At 43.5% G+C, this 24,800-nt stretch overlaps 1 protein-coding gene across 1 annotated transcript in view; it reads right to left on the bottom strand.

The window, feature by feature from the left end:
* Positions 1-5,064: 5,064 nt before the first annotated feature.
* The window catches only part of LOC117359685, a 58,788-nt gene continuing 39,052 nt past the window's right edge, over positions 5,065-24,800 (bottom strand). Inside the window, exons 6-7 of the mRNA XM_033942901.1 lie at positions 9,983-10,063; positions 5,065-5,244 (exon numbers count right to left, since the gene is read on the bottom strand). Coding sequence (XP_033798792.1) covers positions 5,065-5,244; positions 9,983-10,063 — 261 coding nt within the window. The remainder of the gene's footprint in view (positions 5,245-9,982; positions 10,064-24,800) is intronic.

The following is a 24,800-nucleotide window of genomic DNA, read 5'->3' as shown; positions in this document are numbered from 1 at the left end:
GCAAAGAGTGGAAATATTCAGAACCACCATTAGATACTAGCCTCTTAAGTGGTTTTAAAAATATTTCCCAGCATGGATAACACATAACTTTTCCAGTCAAAGAGAGTAATTACTAATATATGTTGAGACAAATAGTGTGTTTTTTCTTTAACATGCATGAAATGGCAAAATTGTACATTATTTTACCATAATATGTTAGTTTAAGTCACCTTGGCCCACATAATAATAAGATGTAAAGCATGCAAATGTGTACAGAACGTCTCATTATAATGGAAATTGAAAATCACAGCTTATGTTGAACTTTGCAAGCTGCATTGCCGGATATGAGTTCGAATTTTTTTCCTACTGAGGTGACCCAGTGCTCATGGGGAGCCTTCTAAAAAGGTGGGAGCAAATCATCTGTGTAGCTCCCCTGATCAGAATCCCCACCCCTCAAAGCATCTCCTGCTCTTCCCCCCAAGACATATGATGCCTCTAAACCTCAGAACATCCCAAAGGCATTCTCTACATCCAACAAGATATGTGCACCAACACTTTGAAAATAACTCTGGATCCTCAATCACAACCCCTCACCTCCTCCTTTCGCAAGCCTTCCCTTAGAAATCTCTGGTGGTCTAGATGTATGGTCCTGCTGACCTTTCTGGCTCCATGTTCAAAAAGGCAATTCTGTACCCCTAGCATTAGTATCATGCTTATATACAGCTTGAATCCTAACTGTAGCTCCTCAAAAGTGGGGGCTTGAGATGTATCATTTTGAGTCCAGGGTTCAACCAGGACCTACATGAGGATTTCTGATCAAGAACCCCTCCCAACTCAATTCTGATCCATCTCCCTTCTTTCCCCCATGATCAGTACTCCTACCAACAAGTCAACTCCACTTATTTCTACCTGTGAAAGCTCCAGCTTGAAAATAGCTTCTGTGATCTCTACCACCACTATCACAGTACTAGTGATAGAGGTTGCAGCAGCCATTTTGAACCCAGAGTCACCATGGCCAAGAGCAATTGGGAATCAATCCTGTCCTTCCTAAACTAGTCCACCCAGGACTGTTAAGGTTGGCCTAGGGAGGAATGCAGGAGGTGGGTCCTTTGAGAGAGTGGGTACTCAGGAGGGAGATTGACTCTTGTTGGGGGGGGGGGGCAATGCCCTTGGGGGAGAGTGACGGAGGGGGTTGGTTCTTGTTTGGGGAGGGATGGGCCAATACTCTTCAAGGGGGGAGAGAGGGGACCAAATACATATTCAGGCCAATACCTGGAACTTATCTGGGTGTCAGATGATATTCACACAGACAGCTCACTAGACAAAAATTGGACTTTTTTATGTGGTTCTATGAGCTATCTGGGCATCTGCATTGAATGTCACCAGTACCTAGATAAGTGATGGATCTGTCCAGACTCCACCCTTAGACTGTCTTGGCACTACCCAGATAATGGCAATGCCTAGTTAATTGCCAGTAAATATCAGTGGATAGCCAACACAGGCAATTTGATCAGGCAGGAAACCTCTCCTGCCCAGTTAAATCACTTGTAATATAAACCCTGAAGTCAATTATTTCAATGGGTGAAGTGGAGTGTAATAGAAGCAGAATATGGATAGAGCTATTAAGAATGTGTAGCAATCAAAGAGGTGAAAATAAATATAAACACATTTGAGAGAAGACTAGAATGGGCCATTTCTAATCTTTAAGCAAAAGAAAATGAATTAAAATTGGGAATCTCCTTTGCTATAAGAGGGGTAAGTAGGGGAGATATTTGACTAAAGCTAAAAATGAATTATTTGGGATCAGATATGTACATCCTTTTAGAGTAGGATATAATGCAAGTAAAACTGAGATAATGTGGTGGGTTTCTGTTATGTTCTTTACTACATTAGAGTCAAATCTACAATAGGGCACCTAGAATTAGGCATCTGAAGAGTGTGCAGTAGGAGTCTATTCTATAAAGGTACCTCATTTCCTTTATAGAATACTAGCATAACTTGTTATTAATGTGCCTAACATTTTTTGATTAATTCATTCAATTTTCTATACCGTTCTCCCAGGGGAGCTCAGAACGGTTTACATGAATTTAGGTACTGAAGCATTTTTTCCTGCCTGTCCAGGCAGGCTCATAATCTCTCTAATGTACATGGAGCTATGGGGGGATTAAGTGACTTGCCCAGGGTCACAAGGAGCAGCCTGGGTTTGAACCCACAACCTCAGGGTGCTGAGGCTGTAGCTTTAACCACTGTGCTACACTCTCCCCTTAGGCATGAGCACTTAGGTATAAATATGAATATCAAAATGCAGCACATACCCATGTAACTTACCATGTGACTTGCTTGCCATGTAACTTACTATAAGTTACAAACATATGTGGGAACCCCGTCTCTGTCCTACCCATGCTCTCCCTCTCTTTATGTCCCCTGCAAATATGTGCTATGTAAGTTAAGTGGTATTTACAGAATATAACTTAGTCAGCATATTGACATATACTGTACATGTATTAAGTGCACATATACCGTATTTTCGCGGATATAACGCGCACCATTGTAAAACGCGCACAGGGGTATAGCGCGCAGAAATCACGATGATATGTACAAAAACTTTTCTATACCGCGCTCAGGCATATAACGCGCATGCTGCCCGACTCTCCTCTGGCCACCCCGAATCTCCTTTCGCTCTCCCCGACTCTCATCTGGTTGCCCCGACTCACCCTGACTTTCGGTGCACTGCCCCGACTCTCCTCTGGTTGCCCCGACTCACCCTGACTTTCGGTGCACTGCCCCGACTCTCCTCTGGTTGCCCCGACTCACCGTTCACCCGCCCTGACTTTCGGTGCACTGCCCCGCCTCTCCGTGCCTGTCCCCCTTGAAGTCCTGTCCCCCCTTGAAGGTCTGCCTGTCCCCCCTTGAAGGTCTGCCTGTCCCCCCTTGAAGTCCTGTCCCCATCCTGAAAGCCTGATGCCCCCCCTCGACGTCCGATTCTTCTCCCCCCTCGGCAGGACCACTCGCACCCCCACCCCGAAGGACCGCCGACTCCCCCACAATATTGGGCCAGGAGGGAGCCCAAATCCTCCTGGCCACGGCGACCCCCTAACCCCACCCCGCACTACATTACGGGCAGGAGGGATCCCAGGCCCTCCTGCCCTCGACGCAAACCCCCCTCCCTCCAACGACCGCCCCCCCAAGAACCTCCGACCGACCCGCGACCCCCCTGGCCGACCCCCCCACCCCCCTTCCCCGTACCTTTGGAAGTTGGCCGGACAGACGGGAGCCAAACCCGCCTGTCCGGCAGGCAGCCAACGAAGGAATGAGGCCGGATTGGCCCATCCGTCCTAAAGCTCCGCCTACTGGTGGGGCCTAAGGCGCGTGGGCCAATCAGAATAGGCCCTGGAGCCTTAGGTCCCACCTGGGGGCGCGGCCTGAGACACATGGTCGGGTTTGGCCCATGTGCCTCAGGCCGCGCCCCCAGGTGGGACCTAAGGCTCCAGGGCCTATTCTGATTGGCCCACGCGCCTTAGGCCCCACCAGTAGGCGGAGCTTTAGGACGGATGGGCCAATCCGGCCTCATTCCTTCGTTGGCTGCCTGCCGGACAGGCGGGTTTGGCTCCCGTCTGTCCGGCCAACTTCCAAAGGTACGGGGAAGGGGGGTGGGGGGGTCGGCCAGGGGGGTCGCGGGTCGGTCGGAGGTTCTTGGGGGGGGGCGGTCGTTGGAGGGAGGGGGGTTTGCGTCGAGGGCAGGAGGGCCTGGGATCCCTCCTGCCCGTAATGTAGTGCGGGGTGGGGTTAGGGGGTCGCCGTGGCCAGGAGGGTTTGGGCTCCCTTCTGGCCCAACTACACAAAGTACGGGGAAGGCGGGTGGGGGTGTCGTGGGGGTCGGCCAGGGGGGTCGCGGGTCGGCTGGGGGACGGGCGGAGGTTCTTGGGGGGGGGGCGGTCGTTGGGGGGAGGGGGTTTGCGTCGAGGGCAGGAGGGCCTGGGATCCCTCCTGCCCGTAATGTAGTGCGGGGTGGGGTTAGGGGGTCGCCGTGGCCAGGAGGGTTTGGGCTCCCTCCTGGCCCGATATTGTTGGGGAGTCGGCGGTCCTTCGGGGTGAGGGTGCGAGTGGTCCTGCCGGGGGGGGGATGTATCGGACGTCGGGGAGTCGGCCGGGCAAGAGGGCTTGGGCTCCCTCTTGCTCCGATCGTGGATGCGGGTGCGGGTGGGAGCGCGTGCGAGCGGTCGTTCGGGGTGGGGGTGCGAGCGGTCCTGCTGGGGGGGTGAATCGGGCGTCGGGCGGGGTGGGAACTATGTTTAAAAACTTTTGTATACCGCGCTCAGGCATATACCGCGCGAGGGGTATGCGCGGTACGTAAAATCACGTATAACGCGCGCGTTATATCCGCGAAAATACGGTACTCACATATATACTAATATTCTAAATATTTATGTGTGTAAATGTCAGTGCTTAGTTTACAGAATTGTCCCATGTGTTTTACATGCATAAACAGTTTTATAAACTTGCCCACTAAAAAAGAAAGTAAAAGTCAAGTTTTGCTAAATTTTCTCAGTAAAACTGTTGCTTTTTGGAGTTACAATATTTTGGTCTCCAAACCATCACTAATGCATTTAAAGTCATTGTAAAGAATTATTTACAACTTTTTTTAGACTTTTAATGTGGTTCTTTGAAAACACAGTATAAGATCAAGACAAAACGTACAATTTGCTGTTTAAAAGGAATACTGTTTGAATGTAACTAGTAGTTAAATTGGTTCTCGCTCAAAATGACAATGTACCAATAGTACCACTAAAGAGTGAAATCAGCTGGATAGAAGAAACCATATTCTTTTGATCTACCTTGTTATTTTAAAGCTGAAAAATAAGAACTACTATAATTAACATAAGGAGTACAATGATTGTTCTATATATAGTACTGAAAGAGTTATGTAGCATATAATTGCAAAACAGAAATTGCCCCAGTATAGCTTGCTAGCCTTTTCAATTTGACACAAGTATATTATAGTAACTGCTCTTTACATTTGATGACTAATACAAACTCACATATCCATCAAAGCAGCAGTGGGGATTAACAGAGCAAGTTTACAATTCAAGTTAAGCCATCACCACTGTTGACACATTGGAATAACTGTTGTCTGTATAATTTCACTGGGTATGGGGTAGCCTGCTGTGATGTATCAATCTTTGTATTTTCCTTGTCTAAACCTTTGGCCCTCATATAATTCTGTACCGTCAAAGCACCATCATTAAGAATGCTATAGAAAGAAGCCTATACAATAATATTTAATGTGAATATTAAGGCTCTCCTATGTATGCTAACAGTAGCATGATATATAACGTCTTAATATGCATGTTAAAGTGGCCAGAAAGACATTAGAAAGAGCATGGTAATGTAGCTCTATTTAGGGGCATGGCCTGTAATGTATTCTAGTAGTATACTCACTGTTTTGCCTGTTTATGTTTACTTCAACTTCACTAAACAAGGTTAAGTTAAATTAAAACATAATATATGGTGTCTAAGCAGGAATTGGGAGGTCCTCATTGGGATGGTCACAGATCTAAGAACATAAGAACATAAGCAATGCCTCCGTTGGGTCAGACCTGAGGTCCATCGTGCCCAGCAGTCCGCTCACGCTACGGCCCAACAGATCCAGGACCTGTGCAGTAATCCTCTATCTATACCTCTCTAACCCCTTTTCCAGCAGGAAATTGTCCAATCCTTTCTTGAACCCCAGTACCGTACTCTGCCCTATTATGCCCTCTGGAAGCGCATTCCAGGTGTCCACCACACGTTGGGTAAAGAAGAACTTCCTAGCATATGTTTTGAATCTGTCCCCTTTCAACTTTTCCGAATGCCCTCTTGTTCTTTTATTTTTTGAAAGTTTGAAGAATCTGTTCCTCTCCACTCTCTCTATGCCCTTCATGATCTTGTAAGTCTCTATCATATCCCCTCTAAGTCTCCTCTTCTCCAGGGAAAAGAATCCCAGTTTCTCCAATCTCTCAGCATATGAAAGGTTTTCCATACCTTTTATCAGATGTGTCACTCTCCTCTGAACCCTCTCGAGTAACGCCATATCCTTCTTAAGGTACGGCAACCAATATTGGATGCAGTACTCCAGATGCGGACGCACCATCGCCCGATACAACGGCAGGATAACTTCTTTCGTTCTGGTAGTAATACCCTTCTTGATTATACCTAGCATTCTATTCGGTCTCTTAGCGGACGCTGCACACTGTGCCTTCGGCTTCATTGTCATGTCCACCATTACCCCCAAGTCCCTTTCTTGGGTACTCTCATTCAATAACATCCCTCCCATTGTATAGTTGTACCTCGGGTTTCTGCATCCCACATGTAATACTTTACATTTCTCAACGTTGAACTTCATTTGCCATTTCGTCGCCCATTCCCCTAGTTTGTTCAAGTCCCTTTGCAATTCTTCGCAGTCCTCTTTAGTCCGAGCTCCACTAAATAGTTTGGTGTCGTCCGCAAATTTTATTATCTCACACTTCGTCCCTGTTACTAGAGGCTTTACTGCATTTGAAGCCTTTTGTAAAATATGTATATGGATGCTGGGAAATATACGTACTATATTAATATTTGCTAGCAAAAGCAGCAAGAGCCATTTTAGAAAGAAACACATTAAATTTTTTAAAAATATCATATAGAGGTTTTATATAATTAACTGCTGCCAAATACATATTGCGACTAGCTTAAGGATTCAGCTGCCTGGGACAGCTGGGAGGAGAAGTAAAGCGCCAGGACTCTGTCTGGATGTCCAGTCTTTAAGGAGACAGTAGGATTATGGGTTAAAGAATGGCATGAGAACAAAGTTTGTTCCCGTCCCTGCAAGCTTGGTCCCAATCCCCACCCTGTTCCCGCGGGCACTGTCCCTGTCCCAACCCCACAGGCTCCATCTCCATCCCTGCCCTATCCCTGCGAGCTCTGTCCCCATCCCTGCAGACTCTACTCTAATTTGCACAAGCCTTGAACACTTATGATTTTATATTTAAATCTTTTTACTGAAGTATAAAAAGGAACAATATTCTGTACAACTGTTTATAAATCACAAATAGAGCCTTCCATTCTATCTAGTTTTGGTACAACCTTCCAATGATTCAGCTGCCTGTTTTTACATCATCTGGGAAGGTAATTGGATTGTCTTTCAGACATGAGTGTAGAAGACAACCTATACTATGTAGCGGATGAACAGGAAAATATCAAATGTCTATCAAATGTTAGAAATGTTAGTTGATGCCAGCAACGATGGTTGAATCTGTTGCTGTAACAGTAAGATGGGTACATGATGGAAGGACATTGCAAATGTCAGACAAGACACAAATGATGTCATTTAATAGTAGTTCTTTGAAATCCAAAAGCAGCTTCTGCAATTTTTTTTAATCATTGAATTCAGTTGCCAATTGTCTAAGATGTATTAAGTTTTTACATATTAATACTAGACTCATGAGAATGACATGGGGACAAAGATTGTCCCTGTCCCCATCCCCATGGACTCCGTTCCTGTCACTGCCCTATGGGCTCTGTCCCCATCCTTGCCCTGCGAGTGCCCACGGTACCCATTCTCATGTCATTCTCTACTATGGGTATGACAAGGGCTGGGGAGAAGAAGTCCCCACCTGCCTCACCCTCAAGAAAATCAGGCAATCATTTGTGATGCTATTTATTGAGAAAAGAGAAAACCTTTGAAACTCATTTTGAGAAGAGGTAGGAGAAAAAGCAGGAACTGCCCCATGGGAGAGGAAGAGTCTGAGAGCTATACAGTAGTTCCCCTTTTCTAAACAGAGCAACCTGGATACCCCTCAGTTCCCCAACAACCGGAGGGAAGAGCATGGTTTGAAGATCATCTACCAATAAATACTACAGCCCAGCAGAAAGAAGAGGGCTATAAATATTTATTATTTATATACCACTTATAGCCTAAGTGGTTTACACTCAGGTACTCAAGCATTTACTGTGCATTTACTTTCTCATTGTACTTGTGCTATTTGGGTATGAAAATCATGATTTTATTTACACATTCTCACAAAGTTCCTGTCTCAGAGGATATTTAACTTGGGAATCCAAACATGCCAGACTAGTAAGAAATCCTTGTTAAAATGGCTCTCCCAGTTGTTAGCTTCTACTTGCTATAGGGGAAAGTTTCCAAGGAGTATGAACTAGAGAATGACATGGTGGCTGTTAACCGCGGTATGCCACGGTTAACAGCATGGGTAACCCGCTGAAATAGTGGGGGGGGGGGGGGGACAGTATTCATCGTAGCCACGGGGACAAGGCCATTCACTGCCTTGTCTCCGCAGTTATGGGAGGAAATGTGTGCAGTCACTGATCGCGCTCCCTTCCTCCTTACTGATCGCCACCGCTGCCGCAGCCCCGTCCAAGCATCTCCTTCCCTTCCTTCTTACTGATTACTGCCACCCAATCGCCACCACCGCCACCACCCCATCTGAGCATCTCCCTTTCTCCCTCCCTGCCCCTTACCTTTGTGGCAGGCAATTTCTAAATTTCATTCCTATAAGCAGCCGAAGCATTGAAATTGCGTGTAGCTGCCGTAAAGTTCATCTGTGATGTAACCGGAAGTTTCATCAGAGATGACCTTTCCTGCAGCTGCATGCAACTTCAATGTTTTGGCTGCTCATAGGAAGGAAATCTAGAAACTGCCTGCCACGAAGGTAAGGGACAAAGAGGAAAGGTGGGGTGGAGAAGAATAGATGCTGAAGGGAACTGGGGAAGGTGGGGATAGTCTGCTCAGACAAATCAGCAGAGGTTGTTGCCCACTCACCTGGGAGATGTGCTGCAGTGAGTGCCAGCGCATGTGGACCAGAATAAAGAGGCCACCGAAATGCCAGCTCCAGAGAAGAGTGTCCTTAGGTGCTTGCTTGCATGGGCTGAATTTAAGAGGCAGGAAGTGTGCAGGCTGAGGGAAGGTGGCTACAGCTGTTGAGAGTTGGAATAGCAAGGATAGACTGGAAGAGGGGGAGGAACAGATGCTGAAGGGAACTGGGGAAGGTGAGGTGGAGAGGAACAGATGCTGACGGGAACTAGGGAAGGTGGGGTGGGGAGGAACAGATGCTGAAGGGAACTGGGGAGGGTGGGGTGGGGAGGAACACACACTGAAGAGAAATGGGGAAGAGAGAGTGGGGAGAAGACGCTGAAGGGAACTGGGGAAGGGAGAAAGGGAGGGAAGGTGGGGTGGAGAGGAAAAGATGCTGAAGGGAAATGGGGAAGAGAGAGAGGGAGGGAAGGTGGGGTGGAGAGGAACAGACGCTGAAGGGAAATGGGGAAGAGAAAGTGGAGAGAAGACGCTGAAGGGAACTGGGGAAGGGAGAAAGGGAGGGAAGATGGGGTAGAGAGGAACAGACGCTGAAGGGAAATGAGGAAGAGAGAGATTCCAGACTATGGGGGGAGTGGAGGGAAGAAGATGGATACCAGACAAATTGGGGAGGGGGTGGAGGGAGAGATGGAAGGGAGAAGCACAGTAACAGAGCATATGGAAGAGACAGAGAAGGCAGACAGTGGATGGAAGGAAATGAATGAGGAGAAGATGAGGAAAGCAGAAACCAGACAACAAAGGTAGAAAAAAAATTTATATTTCTTTTTTTTGCTTTAGGATAAAGTAGTATATTAGTTGTGTTAATAAAAATTTATAAACAAAGCCCTGCCAGCTGAACATATCTTTCTCTAGTTCAGCAGCCAGAACTTTGATTTATAAGGAAGGAATAAGCTAAATATTGCTGTACTGAGGCTTGTATGGATGCTGCAGGGATAGTGGTCGTGGGGTTGGGGATGGGCGGGGCCAGGGTCAGTGGTCGCGGGGGCGGGGTGGTGAAAGGGACAATTTTTTCCCCATGTCATTCTCTAGTATGAACGTTGTGATGTGGCTGTTGAGACATGGCTCTGGGAATTTACTGACTAGTGGGTGCAGAGAGGACACTTCTGTTGGGGATTAATGCACTCTAACTGGCATAGGATCAAGAAGTATTCCTCATACCTGTAAGTGGCTGAATATAACAAATTCTTGACTTGAAGCTGGTTCCTGTGAAGAGAAGCATCCACTTAGTCGTCCTGGAACCTGGAACACAGAATGCATTAACTGAAACCATTAAAAGTTGAATTTTTATTAGAGACAATAATAAGGTTTCAGAACTATGGGCTGGGTGAAGCCATGCTGCCACTGATCTCAAAAGTTATTTTCATCCACAATTTCTTGTAGTTATCTCCCTGCCTGCTCAGTCAACTTTGCTGAGAATGGGTGACTTGAAACAGAATGGCAATTATTCATATCTAGTGGATCAAGACAGGCATTTTAAGAATTGGTCAAACACTACCTTGCTTTAAAGACATTGGCAAAATTTCTTCAGTCAATGAGTCTTGCATAATATCCCAAATAAGTTCCCATTATATCAATATTTTAACAGTACTGCCAGTAGAAGAATTCAAGACAAATGCTATATTCATAGGGTGAGAAATGAAATAAGAAATAACAGAATAATTATTAATAAATGATGTTAATTGTTGCAGAGTGTAATAACCTATAAATTCCAGTAGAGGGAATTTGTTTAACACGGTGTACATATAGCAAGAATTATTGCTGAATCAGAAGGGAGGGGGTATTCCTGGCATAATATTTGATACTGTATGAACACAATGCCTACAGTCAAGACAACATTGGATCTGATGTCTCAGCATAACTAACATCTTTCGCTACTGAGCATTTCTCATCAGTGTAGAGCTTTTACGAACCTGGACTAACTTATAATCCACGAGGCAATAACACATGACTTATATGGACCCTTGAGGAAGACAGTATTGTCGAAACACGGACCATGTTGGGTCCAAAGTTCCTAGTGGATTGGGTCCTTGATACTATTAAGTTGAAATTTTAATAAAGCCTACATCAGGAACATCACTTCTCCACAGAGTCTTTTGTTTTTGGCGTATTTTCTTTCTGTGGAGCATTAGGGTCAATTTTTTCGCTTGTACTATTGTTTAAGTAACCAGTACATGTACGTAACATAAGGAGTGAGCATGTGAGGGGAGGAGCAAGTGCCCAAATATGGGCAATTGTAAATAGAGTCTGAGGTCTGAGGAATAAGAGTAATCGGAGAAGTAATTAGGGGCAGAGAAACAGGAAGTAGTCAAGAAAGTATCTGATAGGTTGTGAACTACCATTGCTCCATCTAATGAGCAGACAGGCAGGAGGGACTAAGAAATGTTTGAACTAACTATAAAATCAATATATGTATTGAACTCTGTGTGCCTACTTTGTCATTCTTTCAATGCATATTGGACACCTTTTCTGGCCAGGAAGAAAATAAAAATATTTTCTGCTTTACCAAAGACTTCTGGAGTTTTCACTGTGAATGCATTTCTTACAATAGAGTATATGATCTCAATAACATCAGTAATATAGTGGAAAACCCCCTGCAAAACAGGGCTGCCCTGTATATGAGAATCACTATCCAAAACTTTGAATAGGAGAATCACTATCCAAAGATTTAGTTGATGTTAACAGAATATCAATTGATCTACTTTGCCTTTAAAGAAGATGATTTTATAAGGAGCCACCTAAAGTTGGTAGCATGAACATATGTAAATGAGAATGTTCTACTCATTAATGCATGTTATTTGAACACTTACAATCATATATGATGATAATCTGGTTATGTGCTATTTTGTAACTATATGCTACAGTGCATACTTTGTAGGTGGGCATTCACGTGAGCAGAGTGAGGTACATACCTAGGTGCATATTTATGGCTAGCATAAGTGCTTGCTCCTAAATATATATGCTTTGTAATAACTAGGAAATGGACAGTCCCTTTATAAGGTATTCCTCTCAAGCATAAGAATTCAAATCCAAATCAGGATAGGTTTAGATCCCCTGGGAAAAGAGAAAATCATGAATGTCTTTAGGAAAGGGGTGCATTGCAGTGTACTGAAAGATTAAGGGGGAGCAGATGTCAGCAAGCCAGCAGGGGGAGGAGTAGAGATAAGCATAATTCCTCTGGCTGACAAAACAGTAAGTACTAAAACTAAAAAGAGGCTGTGGAGGGGTTACAACCCACAGCTGTCTGGGAAGATGTTGTCAAAGGGGGAAGAGAGAGAGAACTCATCAGAATAGAGATTCAACAAGAATTCAAACACCTGGTATACGAAGATTGGAGAGGCTAAGCTTCCCTAGCCCAAATCATGTATTCCCCAATCTCTGCTGCCCCACTGCTGCTTCCCAATACTGCAGCAATAAATAAAAAGAAAAGAAGCATAGAGCCATTTACTGTCTACATACTACTGAGCGCTCCAGCATTCCGCCCCCCCCCCCCCTCTGATTTGGACTGCTCAGGCATCAAGGGTGCTTGCACTAACTGCATCTCAGCCTCAACTCTTTCCTGTGTGTTGAAAGTCCTGTTCTGGATGGGGTGGGACTAGCAAAGCCAGAAGAGATACACATACAGGAAATGGTTCTGTGCTTCTATTGTGTTTTTTGCCACTGCAGCAGCAGCAGCAGCAGCAGCAAAGGTGCTGAGAGGGAGAGTGATCAAAGGATAGGGTGCTGAGGAAAAAATAGGTTATGATGGCTTGGTTTGAAGTAGGCATGGGAGGGAGAGTAGTGTTCTAACAGAAAGAAAATAAATAAATAAATTTGGAGTACTTACAGGAGAGAGGCAGGAGGGAAATGCTAGGAGCTACTCAGAGGCTGAGCCCATATACAGAGCCTGTGAGCTGCAGGGAGATCAGAAAGATGAGAGAAGCTTGGGGGAAATTGGACATAATAGCAACTCTATCATTAAGAGCTCCAGGACCCTTACTGAGAGCTATAAGAAAACAGAGAGCTTAAGGCACCACAAGTTATTGGAGAGGAAATGGCTTGCAGCTGCTGGGTTTCTCTGTCAGCTCTGGAGTTTGTGTACAGTATATGTGTAAGGAGAGCATATTTTTGAAATAATATTTCCTATAAATGTTGGATTTCATGAGAAATACTGCAAATTAAACCTGCTTATGGGCTGTTGAGCTGTGGTGTGTAAGGAGACGGTTGTGAAGGAGATTTCTAAATTAAATTTGGAGTTATATTTCAAAGAAAAATTGATAAGACCTTTTAAAGTATGTTTCATAATTTAAAATGGATTTTTGTGACTCCTGTTGCTACAAAGAAGTATTAAGTACTGGGAAACAGAGAGGTTTAATCCCTTCACTGTGTAAGACCATTGATTCAGTTCAGATTGCCTGATAGAATGTATTATTGGTGTGATGTTTGGAGAATCTGAAACTATTTTTTGAAGGCTAAATGTTCTTCTGAGAACTGAAGGTCTAAAACTTGAAGAGTGATCTATTGTCTTGGGATTCTAGCAAGTTCTATAGCGCAGAGCTGTTTCCAGTAAGTATTCCTGATATACAGCACTAACAGGCTGTGTGAAGAAGCTATGAGACTGTGAGGTAATTACTGCGGAGTTTAATTATTTCTGAATCAAAGATACTTGAATATTCAGATAAAGCTAAGGTGGTTCAGATATGGTGTAAATGTGTGTGTTGAAAATCTGTGAGCTGATTTCATATCAGAAGCATTTTGGGGGGTTTTCCAGGGAGGGTCAGCTTAGGGATAAAAGAATGATCTGTTCTTTTGCACATGTAGTTAGAAATACAAGGCCTTAACCTAAGAAGAAACTGACTTTAGCCTGCATTAATTCAGGGAGGTTAGGGTATTGCTTCCTTTCATTTGTCAGAGGAACTGCTGATTCCAGACAGGTCATGGAATAACAACCCAGCTCAAGAAAGCAGTGATACCAGTGAAAACGGGTTTGTTTTTTAAAATACTTTATTTTTGTGTATACACAGATATATACACTTTTTGTATTTTATTGAACTTTGAGACTGAGAAACACTCTCTGGTTTTAAAAGAGTTACCTAGTCAAATACCTGTTCTCGGATATTCTAGAATAAAGTTGGCATTAAGCTGAAAGGCATGACATGTTTGGGGCCCGAATATTATCACTAATGGTGTAACCAATGTAAATTTGATCACATGTGAATGAGAATTAGCTTTGCTATTCATTTATATTTTAATTTGTTGTTTAAACAATCTCTGATAACAACTGTTGGATATACTGGTTTAGTTTTCTTTAACCCTCAATTGTTATTGTTTTTTAGTTGCAACAAATAAATATAAATATTTAAATGTTTAACCTCTGTGTTGGTGTGAATCGAAGAGGTAACCTATGGAAACATCTGACCATGATTATAACATCTATACACTTACTGTAATTGTAATAATTAAATTGTAATGTAATTGTATCACATCACCATTATGGGGTTTTACAGTGTGATGGAGGACTGATACTAGACATGAGGAAGAAGAAGAGGGAGCTAATGGACACAAGATGGAGAGAAGAGCAGGAAGCTGCTGGATGGAAAGGCATGAGTCTTGGAACTTCTGGCTCATTTGAGGGTAAACTTGACCACCAGGGAGTGGTGAAATAATTGCACTTTCTCAAATCTAGGAGACTTCTGGCTATGGTATTGAGTATCTACCTTTTTTGGAACAACCTGCACCAAGAGGAGAGCTTCTCAATTCTTCATCAGTGCATCTTTAAGGATAGGGGATAACAGAACTGTAACCTCTTCCTTGGGAGAAGATTCATAATCCAGGACAGATAACATCTCCTCCACCTCCAACTTATATGGGATGGCCATAGCCATCTCCTTTACAAAATCTATAAATGATATATATATATATTTCAGGACCCTTTTCATTTAGAGTCCTTATTGTTAGATAACCTGTACTTCAAGGAATTGATTCTTAATTTTATTATTAGCAGGTTGTGTTGAGAGAGTATAGAGTAATATCATTACTTGTTAGCAGTATAAGCATCTGAGCTGGTCACTCCTATAATGTGGACTTTTATTTAATTTTCTTCTTTCTAGCTATGCATTTTATATTGCATTGATTGATTATGTAGTGTACAGTAAGTTTCTTTCATTTTCCTTATTTTGCCTTGTTGCATGTAATGATAAATGAGATATAAATAAAAAAAGAAAAGAAAGTGGAAAGTACTAAAAATAAACTTTGATGAAAATAAGAAATGATCCCCCCCCCCCTTTATCAAGCCATGTTAGGGTTTTTTATTGCAGGCCAAGGCGGTAAAAGCTCTAACATAGAATTCCTATGAGCGCTGGAGTTTTTATCGTAACCTGCGATAAAAAAACCCTAATGTGGCTTGATAAGGGGGGGGGGGGGATATGAGGAAAACCCACATGGGTAGTGTGACAAATCCACTGCTAAGAAAACAAATTGTCCCTAAAAAAAGGTATAGGAACATCTTGCCCCTGTGCAGAAGAGCTGATCAGATCAGCAAACTAGAACCTGATATCGCTGACTACCACCAGTGCAGCCAAAGTAAGTCAGTAAATTACATGCAGGAAGACTTTATTCAACCCAGAGCCTTTGCCAATCCAGTTAAAGGGTTAAATCCCAGATTGCACTCTGCTCCTGTAAGGCAGAGACAAAGAAATGCTGTCCCTGAGAAACACACAGAGCTGAAGAGAGAGAGCAGTCCCATTCCCCTATCAAGGCTGAGGGGGTGGGGCTATGAGCTCCGTAAAGAGCAGGGAGTAAGAGAGCAGAGGGAGAAGCAGGCAGGCAAGCAGCCATATAGGGAGAAACCTGAGTTCTTATCCCAGCCAGACAGCAGCAGCAATAGAGATTGGGAGATGGAAGAAATCCTTTCCTTTCCAGTGGAGGAACAACCTGAGAAAATGGAGTTTGCGAATACTCCAGTCTTGGCAACAGAGGCAGGAACTTATGCTGAAGCCATGGACATAAGTTGCTGTAAAAGTGAGTTGTGAGGATTTTGAAGCTGCCAGTGTTTCTGCTAAGCTGGGTTTTGAATTTTTGTGTTTGAAAATTGCTGCTATGGAAAATTGCTTGCTAGGAGAGTGTTTCAGTTAAAACCAGTAATGGGACTTGGAGGCTGTTTAAACTGCATAAGGAAAACCCTGAGGTATATTTTTGCTGTGATTGCATTGCATTACGTTCTAAGCTGAACCAGCTGAGAAATGATTGGCATGGCAACAGCTGGAGAAAGGCTGCTTGTTTAGAACGGCACAGTTCTTATTAAAGTACTTGAAGCTCTTGGGATAATAATCATTCTCTGAGGTCTATGGGAGTATCCAGGGCATGTTCAATGCAAAACTGTTTGACAATTTCTTATGCTGCTTGTGGGAAGAACTCCATTTTGAAACCTTTTCCATGGGACTTACAAAGTTGCTTAATTAACCTGTATACAAGGCTGTCCTGGTGAAGAGGACTATAGCTTATACTTAAAGTCCAGGAACCAGCAAGTGAACTTTCAACTATTCTGACTTTTACTGAAAGCCTGTGCTTATTGGCTATTTTCTTTTGTGCCTCTTACTTTTCTGGAAATTGTTTTGAAGCATTTTTGCATTGCAAGATAGTGGTGAGCTTTAACCACAACCTGGCTTTATACCAGAATAAAAGCTGGAAACCTGCTCTGTTGTCTGAGTCCTTATTCTCTCAAAAGGAAAGGGAATACTTACCTGCAGCCCTATTGTAGGCAACAGACAACAGACTTTAAACCTGAAGAGTTCCCTAAGTCAGTGGGGACCACGCCAGCTCAATATTTGTTAGTCACAGGGCCCGTTGCGCTATCCAGGGGTGCGGACTGTGACAGTAGGTACTGAAAATGCTGAAGGGTAACTGAAGACGCATTCTCCCAGCTCTGGAGAAAAAAAAAATAGACTGAGGAATCTGCTTTTGCATGTCGAGCTGGAAGGCATCCGCTTATGTGCAGTGGAATGCTGCTAGGATGTTCTAGTGGCTTTATATGCTTTGCAGCATCTGCACTAAGCTCCATGAGATGACATCACCCAGATGTGAGAATACTACAGGCCTGTTTGTTCTCAGAGAAGAATTTCTTGCTGAATTAACATCTTTGTATTGTACCTTTACAATTACTATTATTTGTGCACTCAATTTCTTATACGATTTTGTATACAAGAAGCAGGATAACACTTACCAGAATGGAGTCAAACCCTGTTGATGGACAAGTCCTATTTGACATTAAAAAAATAATGATATAATCAGAGGTTCAATCCATCCTGTAGAAGAATTTAATAACTTTTTATGAGCACACTGCGAAAAAAAAGCAAAAATACTTACCTGTAGGTGTTCTCCAAGGACAGCAGGCATATATCTCATATGTGGGTAGCATCATTCATGGAATCCCTTATGGACACTACCAAGTGTACTGTTACTTTAAATCTTGCCGGTGCCTTTCTACCTGACATCGGCTCACGGAACAATCAGTTCAATCAAAAAGCTAAGAAGCCAATTAGGAGAGGTGGTCGGGTCATGAGAATATATGCCTGCTGTAATTGGAGAAAATATATGCCTGCTGTAAATGGAGAACACCTACTACAGGTAAGTATCTTTGCTTTCGAGGACAAGCAGGCATAATATTCACACAGGTGGGATTCCCAAGCTGACAGGATCATGACTGGCAAAACCCAAGAGGGTTGGATGGAAAGTTGGTGCTCAGGAAGTAAAAAGATTCTGAAGAACTACTTGTCTCTTCTGGAGTTTTATTCCAAACAGTAGTGAGAAGAGAATGCATGGACTGATGACCAAGTATGGTGAAGTTTCTGGAATCCAGTGGATTACAGGACCAGAGGCAACATGGATTCACTAAAGGTAGGTCTTGTCAGCCAAATTTGGTCAATTTCTTTTACTGGATGACCAAAGAATTGGTTAGAGGGAGGGCGCTAGATGTGATGTATTTAGATTTTAGGAAAGCCTTTGACAGTGTTCCACACAGACATCTAATAAATAAACTGAGTGCCCTCAGAATGGGCCTCAAAGTGACGAGCTGGGTCAGGAACTGGTTGAGTGGAAGATGACAGAGGGTAGTGGTCAACGGAGATTGCTCTGAGAAAAGGGTTGTTACCAGTGATGTGTCTCAAGGTTCTGTTCCTGGGCATGTTCTTTGTAACATCTTTATAAGCGATATTGCTGAAGGGCTGTCAGTTAAGATTTGCCTCTTTGTGGATGATGCCAAACTCTACAATAGAGTAGACACCCAGGATGGTGTGAATGACATGAAGGAAGACCTAGTGAAGCTTGTAGAATGGTCTAAAATTTGGCAGCTAAAATTTAATGCTAAGAAATGCAAGGTCATGCATTTGAGCTGCAAATACCCAAAGGAACGGTACAGTGTAGGGGGTGAAGAACCTTTGTGCACGACAGAAGAGTGGGACTTGGCTGTGATTGTATGTGATGATCTTAAGGTGGCTAAATAGGTTGAAAAGTGACGGAGAAAGCTAGAAGGATGCTAGGGTGCATATGAAGAGGTATGGCCAGTAGGAAAAAGGAGGTATTGATGAAACTGTATAAGACTCTGGTGAGACCTCATTTAGAATATTGTGTACAATTCTGGAGACCGCATCTTCAAAAAGATATTAAAAAGGATGGAGTTGGTGCAGAGGAAGGCTACTAAAATGGTTCTTGGTCTTCATCATAAGGCGTATAGGGACAGACTTCAGGATCTCAATATGTATACTTTAGAGCAGTTGTCTTAAACTTGCAGCCCGGGGACCACATGCGGCCCGCCAGGTACTATTTTGAGGCCCTTGGTATGCTTATCATAATCACAAGTAATATAAAACAGTTTCTTGATCTATCTCTTTAGTTATAAATGAAAATATTATTATTAAGACTTAGCCAAAAGGAAAGATTTATAAACTATAATGAGTTATACCTCATGCAAAATTGTTGTTTCTTTAATAAGACATTAACTTTTTTTTTCTGAGGTCCTTCAAGTACCTACAAATCCAAAAGGTGGCCCTGCAAAGGGTTTGAGTTTGAGAATACTGCTTTAGAGGAAATGCAGGAGAGGGGAGATATGATAGAGACGTTTAAATACCTAAGTGGTGTAAATGCGCATGAGTCGAGTCTCTTTCAATCGAAAGGAAGCTCTGGAATGAGAGAGCATAGGATGCAGTTAAGAGGTGATAAGTTCCAGAGTAATCTAAGGAAATACTTTTTAACAGAAAGGGTGCTGGATGCATGGAACAGTATCCTGGAAGAAGTGGCAGAGACAGAGACTGTGTCTGAATTCATGAAGACGTAGGATAGGCACATGGGATCTCTCAGACAGTGAAAGAGATAATGGTTATTGCAGATGGGCAGACTAGATGGGCCATTTGGTCTTTATCTTCCATCATTTTTCTATGTTTCATCTGCCAAGACATTCTGCTTCTCAGCTAAGTAAATCGCTCTGAGAAGTATGCCACAAGCAGTTGCCCAACTCCAAATCTTATTGTTTTCCTGGCGAGAAGGTGAGATCCCATGCCTCCCTGTTTGTTCAAATAGAACTTGGCAACTTGATTGTCTGTATGAAAAAGGACTACCTGTGGGAGGAGACAGTCCTGGAATGTTTTCAGAACATTAACTATTGCTCGCAGTTCCAGAAGATTGATATGGAGGATTTGTTTTGTTTAATTTTATTTATAACCTGCCTTTCCCAAGGTGGCTCAAACATAAACATACATAATAAAAAAAACATAAAATACATAGAAAACAAACAAGATAAGCGACCAGCAACCAAATTGAGTGCAGTTTTCAATGTCATTTGCCAATTCTGAAATCCAACCGCAGAGTCAACCATATCAATGGACTCTACCATAGACCCCCATTTATCCCATAGAGCTGCATCATCAATTCTGGGTCACACCCACTTTGTATAACTCAATGTACCCACATTTTCTGAGGTTCCTTTAATAAATACTTTCGGTTATACATGCTGTACGACTAAGTCTAAGCCGGCCCATGTCCCGCCCAACTCCTGCTCTTGACACGCCTCCTGAAACGTCCCGTTTTAGCTTTGGTTGTTCAGCAGCACTATGAAGGCCTAGGTCGTTTAGAAATACATCCAAAACCCGTTTTTATTATCGGCACTTGGACGTTTTTGAGAAATGTTCGTCTAAGTGCCGACTTAGGCCGGTTTTTTGACATTTTTCTCTTTCGATTATGAGCCCCTATGTCTCCAAAGCATCAAACATGATTCCTTGTTTTAAACCTGCTGATTTTGGGGGAAGATTGAGATCCCCCAGTACGGGAAAAATCCAGCCTCAGTCCCATCAATAAACTCAATAATCCCAAGCTATCATTAGCCAACACATTAGGAGGTGAATATGTTAGACAAATTGCAAAATAGAACAACCCCCCCTCCACACACACCTTTACGATGCTCCCCACACCTCCAAATTCCATACATACTGCTCCCGACAACATGTATTCACCACTGCCACATTTGATTCTTCTAACCACGATTCAGTCACACAAAGTACATTCATCCCCCATTGTTCAATCAAATCATACACTATAGCTGTTTTAGATCTTAAAGACCGCAAATTAATGAAACTAATTTGCAAGGTTATTTCCCCAGAGTCTACACATGGCACTGTTACTAAACATCTCTCAAGCTGTCGAATAGCACCTCTCCTTTTCTCGCTCAACTCACCATACTCCTTTGTTGCGCTCCTTTATCGACACAATGGTGTCAACGCAGCTCCTCTGGCACAAAGCACGTCCAGCGTGCCCTCCCCGCTTTTCTCCTCTGCACCAAAGATAACATCACCAGGTGGGTGTGGCCAGCAATAGTCCTGCGGGTGAGGAAATTTGTAGACAAATTAGGCAGTTCACAAAGTCGAGAGCAGATTTTCAGGCAATACACCCTCTCTTCACACAGGAAGCACAAACCAGCTGTAGCAATCTCTTTATTGAAAGCCCTCGCTGCTTTTCTCCTCCGCACCACCAATTATGTCATCAGGTGGGCGTGGCCAGCAATAGTCCTGCGGATGAGATAATTGGTAGACAAATTAGGCAGTTCACGAAGCAGAGAGCAAACTTTCAGGCAGTACACCATCTCTCACAGTAAGCACAAACCAGCTGTAGCAATCTCTTTACTGAAAGCCTTCCCCGCTTTGCTCGTGCTGAGACCATACTCCTTGAGTGTGGAGGCCATCCAGTTGAGCACCCCATCCTAACATCGAAGCATCTGTGGTTAGAAGATTTTGAGGGAGGGGTCTGGAAGGGAAGACTTCAAGTGAAATTGTGAGTAATCATCCACCATTGGAGAAAAGTGGAGGTCTGAAGTGACTTGGATCAGAGCAGACAGATGTCTCGTGGCTTGAGGCCACTGGATCAAAAGGATTCATTATGGAACTCTGAGGTGAAGATATGCCAATATAGTAATGTGTACTGTTGATGCCATGTGACCAAGAAGGTGTAACATCTGGATAATGTTTGACACAAAGTCAAAGAAATTGTCCACTCTCTGCTTTGGTAGAAATACTCAACTCTGAGTAGTATCTAAGAGAGCCCTATGAATTCCAGCATCTAAGAAGGGTGCAGATGTGACTTTTAGTAGATAATGGCTAACCCAAGCAGCTCCAGGAGATGAATTGTTGAGCTGATGGCATGCTGAGATGTTTGCAATGATGGAGACTTGATCAACCAGTCATCTAAGTAGGGAAATAAGTGAAACCTCATGTGCAAAGGGCTGCCACCACTACCATTAGGCATTTCATGAAGATATTTCTTAAATATAGTATCTTTCATGACTCTTTGCAAAGGTACCTGAATACATTTGTTTTGTGTTGCCTCAAAGTCATGAAGTTCAGAACGAGGTTCCTTCTCTGTTTCCATTTTCATGGGCAAAGCCTGACCCATCTGCCTTATGATACTAGTAAAAGATATACTCTCTGGCGGAGCCTTGAGTCATTGAGGAGGAGGGGAAGGATCAGAAAGTATACCATAGGATTCTTCTGCTGAGTATTCTGGCAAATTCTCATCTGAATGGTTGGAGATATCTCAGAGTCCTTAAAGTACTCCCTACTAGGTGAATCAGGGAGTGTGTGTTGAGAGGAACAATGAGTTAACATTGAGGTGCATTGATGGCCTGACCCAGATGATAATTCTTCTGTTGATGCTGATGATACATGCGTTGAGTGGGTCTGGGCCAATCCTGATGTTTAATGTCAAGCAGGGGTTCATGACCTCATCCTTGATTGATGCTTCAATGTATCCTTGGGCTGGTCTGAAGCAGACATGGAAGCCGTTAAACACCTCTGATGACTGCATCTGCAGTAGTTCCAAAAGTTTTGTCTGAGCCTAGCCTGGATCTCCTCCTGGAGAGATGGTGCTGGTACTGGAAAAGACATCTGCATGGAAGCAGTTTGCTGTACTGGTTATTGGGGTGAGGGAGACCTTGATGTCGAGGCATGCCTGTGAGAAGCTGGTTGGAAGGAGAGCATTCCACGGTGTGTCAATGCTTACTTTGTGTCAAGCAATTTGATGCCTGAAAGGACACTGTGTCATGCCTAGAAAGAAAAGAATGTTTGTGCTTCTTAGCTTTCTTATACACCACATCCCTTGATGCATGAGGCAAAGATGAAGATGGAAGTAGAACGGTGTTGATGCACTCAGTGCCAATGTCAATGCCTGAGTCATAGCAGGCTGGGTGTCCAGTTCTGAGTCCCCTGTCATACTTGATAAGCATGGGAAGGCACAAAAGAAGAACAAATGTTTGACGCACTGACAATAAAACTGAAGACACAGCTTTTCAGCTCCATGGAAAATGAAGAACTGATGATCCCATGAGCCAACGTCAGATGGGAAGGCACCAGCATGTGCACAGTATGGGCACTGCCTATTTAAAGTGACAGTGCACTTGGTAGTGTCCATACCGGGTTCCATGGATGACATCAGCCACATGTGAGAATATTATTCTTACTTATCCTCGGAGTAAAGTTTATACATACTATCAGCACTGATTATATCAACAGTTCTAATAATTCAGGTAATTGTAATAAACCCCACCACTAGGGCTGTCCAGAAAACCCTAAAGTTGGAAAATCTGTGTAAATTAAAAAAAAAATTTGAAAGCCCATCCAGGGGTTGCTCAAAGCTACTGATTACATAAAGCTCTGTTTTTCTTAAAATCTGCTATTATTTTTGCTTAATAGAGCAAATTTCTTGGTATTATAGCTATAACTTTTATGTTTTCACACTCAGCAATGATACATTGATAAAAAGACATTTTATGCAAAAAATCTAGCAGTATTTTATTAAATGAACCTTAAATATCTGCACTTTATTGTAGAAAACATACACCTTGGTGTAGTCACCTATCAATGGCGTTCCAAACACTCAAGCATTCAAAGTCTTCTTGAGATAGTCAGGATAAAGCCTGCGATGCTGTTTAACTCCTTGCCACAAGGCCTCACACTGCACTGGGTCTGTGGTGATGCCAGTGGCAAAGTCAGTTATCAGTTTAACACCTCGCTCGGCTTTGTTGTTAACCACCTTTACTGTGTTAACAAACTGTTCAGCAGTATGGAAGTTTGGATCTTCAGATCATCTGTCTACTGGCTTTGCCAACCATTCATTGGTAATATCAAGAGCTTTAAACAGGAAATGTGGATTCAGGTCCAACTAAGGCCCTCTTTTACAAAGGTGCGCTTAGCATTCTAGCACATGCTAAATCAACGCATGCGCTAACCGCTAACACATCCATAGGATAACATAAACACGTTAGCGTCTAGCATGTGATTAGCGCACCTTAGTAAGTCTCCCAGTGACATGCTTCAGCTTACCTGCTTGAAAACCAGCTTGTCCCAATGAAACTGTTCGGCCATTGGTGTGTTCAACAGCTTTGAAGCAATGTCCTGTTTAACTTTGCCAGTGATTAAAGCATGTTACATGTTCTTTCAGGTACCATCGCTCCTACCGGTAGTCTTTATGGGGGGTGGCGACGGGTTGCCCCTAAGCCTATCACGGCAGAGAGATCCCTTGCCATGATAAGCTCAGCAGCAAACCGATTCTCTAATCGGCACCTGTAACAGATGTTGGTTAGAGAATCGGGGTCTTTTTAGGCGGGCATAGGCGTGGTTCTGAGACCGGGCGTCCTATACAGAGTTCAGGCCTAAGCAATTTTGCCTTTTCTTTTCCGGTCTTTTGCTTTTCATTTTCCTGTATAAATGCTTGCATTTCTGCTTTTATTGCAAATATCTTGTCATGTCCAGACATGGTTGCCTGTCTTTTACTTCTGTAGTCAAGGTAGAAATCCACATCAGCTTTCTTGTCTTCACTTGACAGCAGTAGAGAACTCATTATAGTTTCAAAGGCATCTGGAGCACCAAAATCAAAATGTGTGTTCAGCTTCATAATAAAGGCCCAGATTCACTAAACTTACCGACCCTGTAATGATTGTCGCAAAACCGTGCAAATCATTTGCATGCAAACTTAATAGTGAATCAATCGCTATTGGAAAATCAGCCAGAGAATTGACCAACAGCGATTGAGTCGCTATTGTTAGTGAATCTAGGCCAAAGTTTCCTCTTTTTCCTCCTGGATCACTTTCATATCCTTTATTTTTTTGAAAGATTACTCCATTCATGTCAGAGAGTAATAACAAAAACAAAGAAAAATCCAACGAATCTGCAGTGCCTAAGGCCCCGCCCACAGGAGGGGCCTAAGACTCCTGGGCCTATTCTGATTGGCCCAGGTGCCTTAGGCCCCACCTGTGGGCGGGGCTTTGGGATGGCTGGGCCAATCCGACCCCATTCTAGGGTCGGCTGCCTGCCGGACGGGTGGGTTTGGCATCTGTCTGTCCGGCCAACTTTAAAAGGTACGGGGAAGGGGGTGGGGGTGGGGGGGGTCGTGGGGTCAGCCGAGGGGGGGCCACGGATCGGCGGGGGGGTGATCTCAGATCTAAGCTGAGCAGGTGTCCTCCAGC

Source organism: Geotrypetes seraphini, chromosome 4 (assembly GCF_902459505.1).
Source record: "Geotrypetes seraphini chromosome 4, aGeoSer1.1, whole genome shotgun sequence".
NCBI lineage: Eukaryota > Metazoa > Chordata > Amphibia > Gymnophiona > Dermophiidae > Geotrypetes > Geotrypetes seraphini.
Note: the sequence above shows the minus strand (reverse complement) of the source record. Positions and strands in the feature narration are given on the sequence as shown.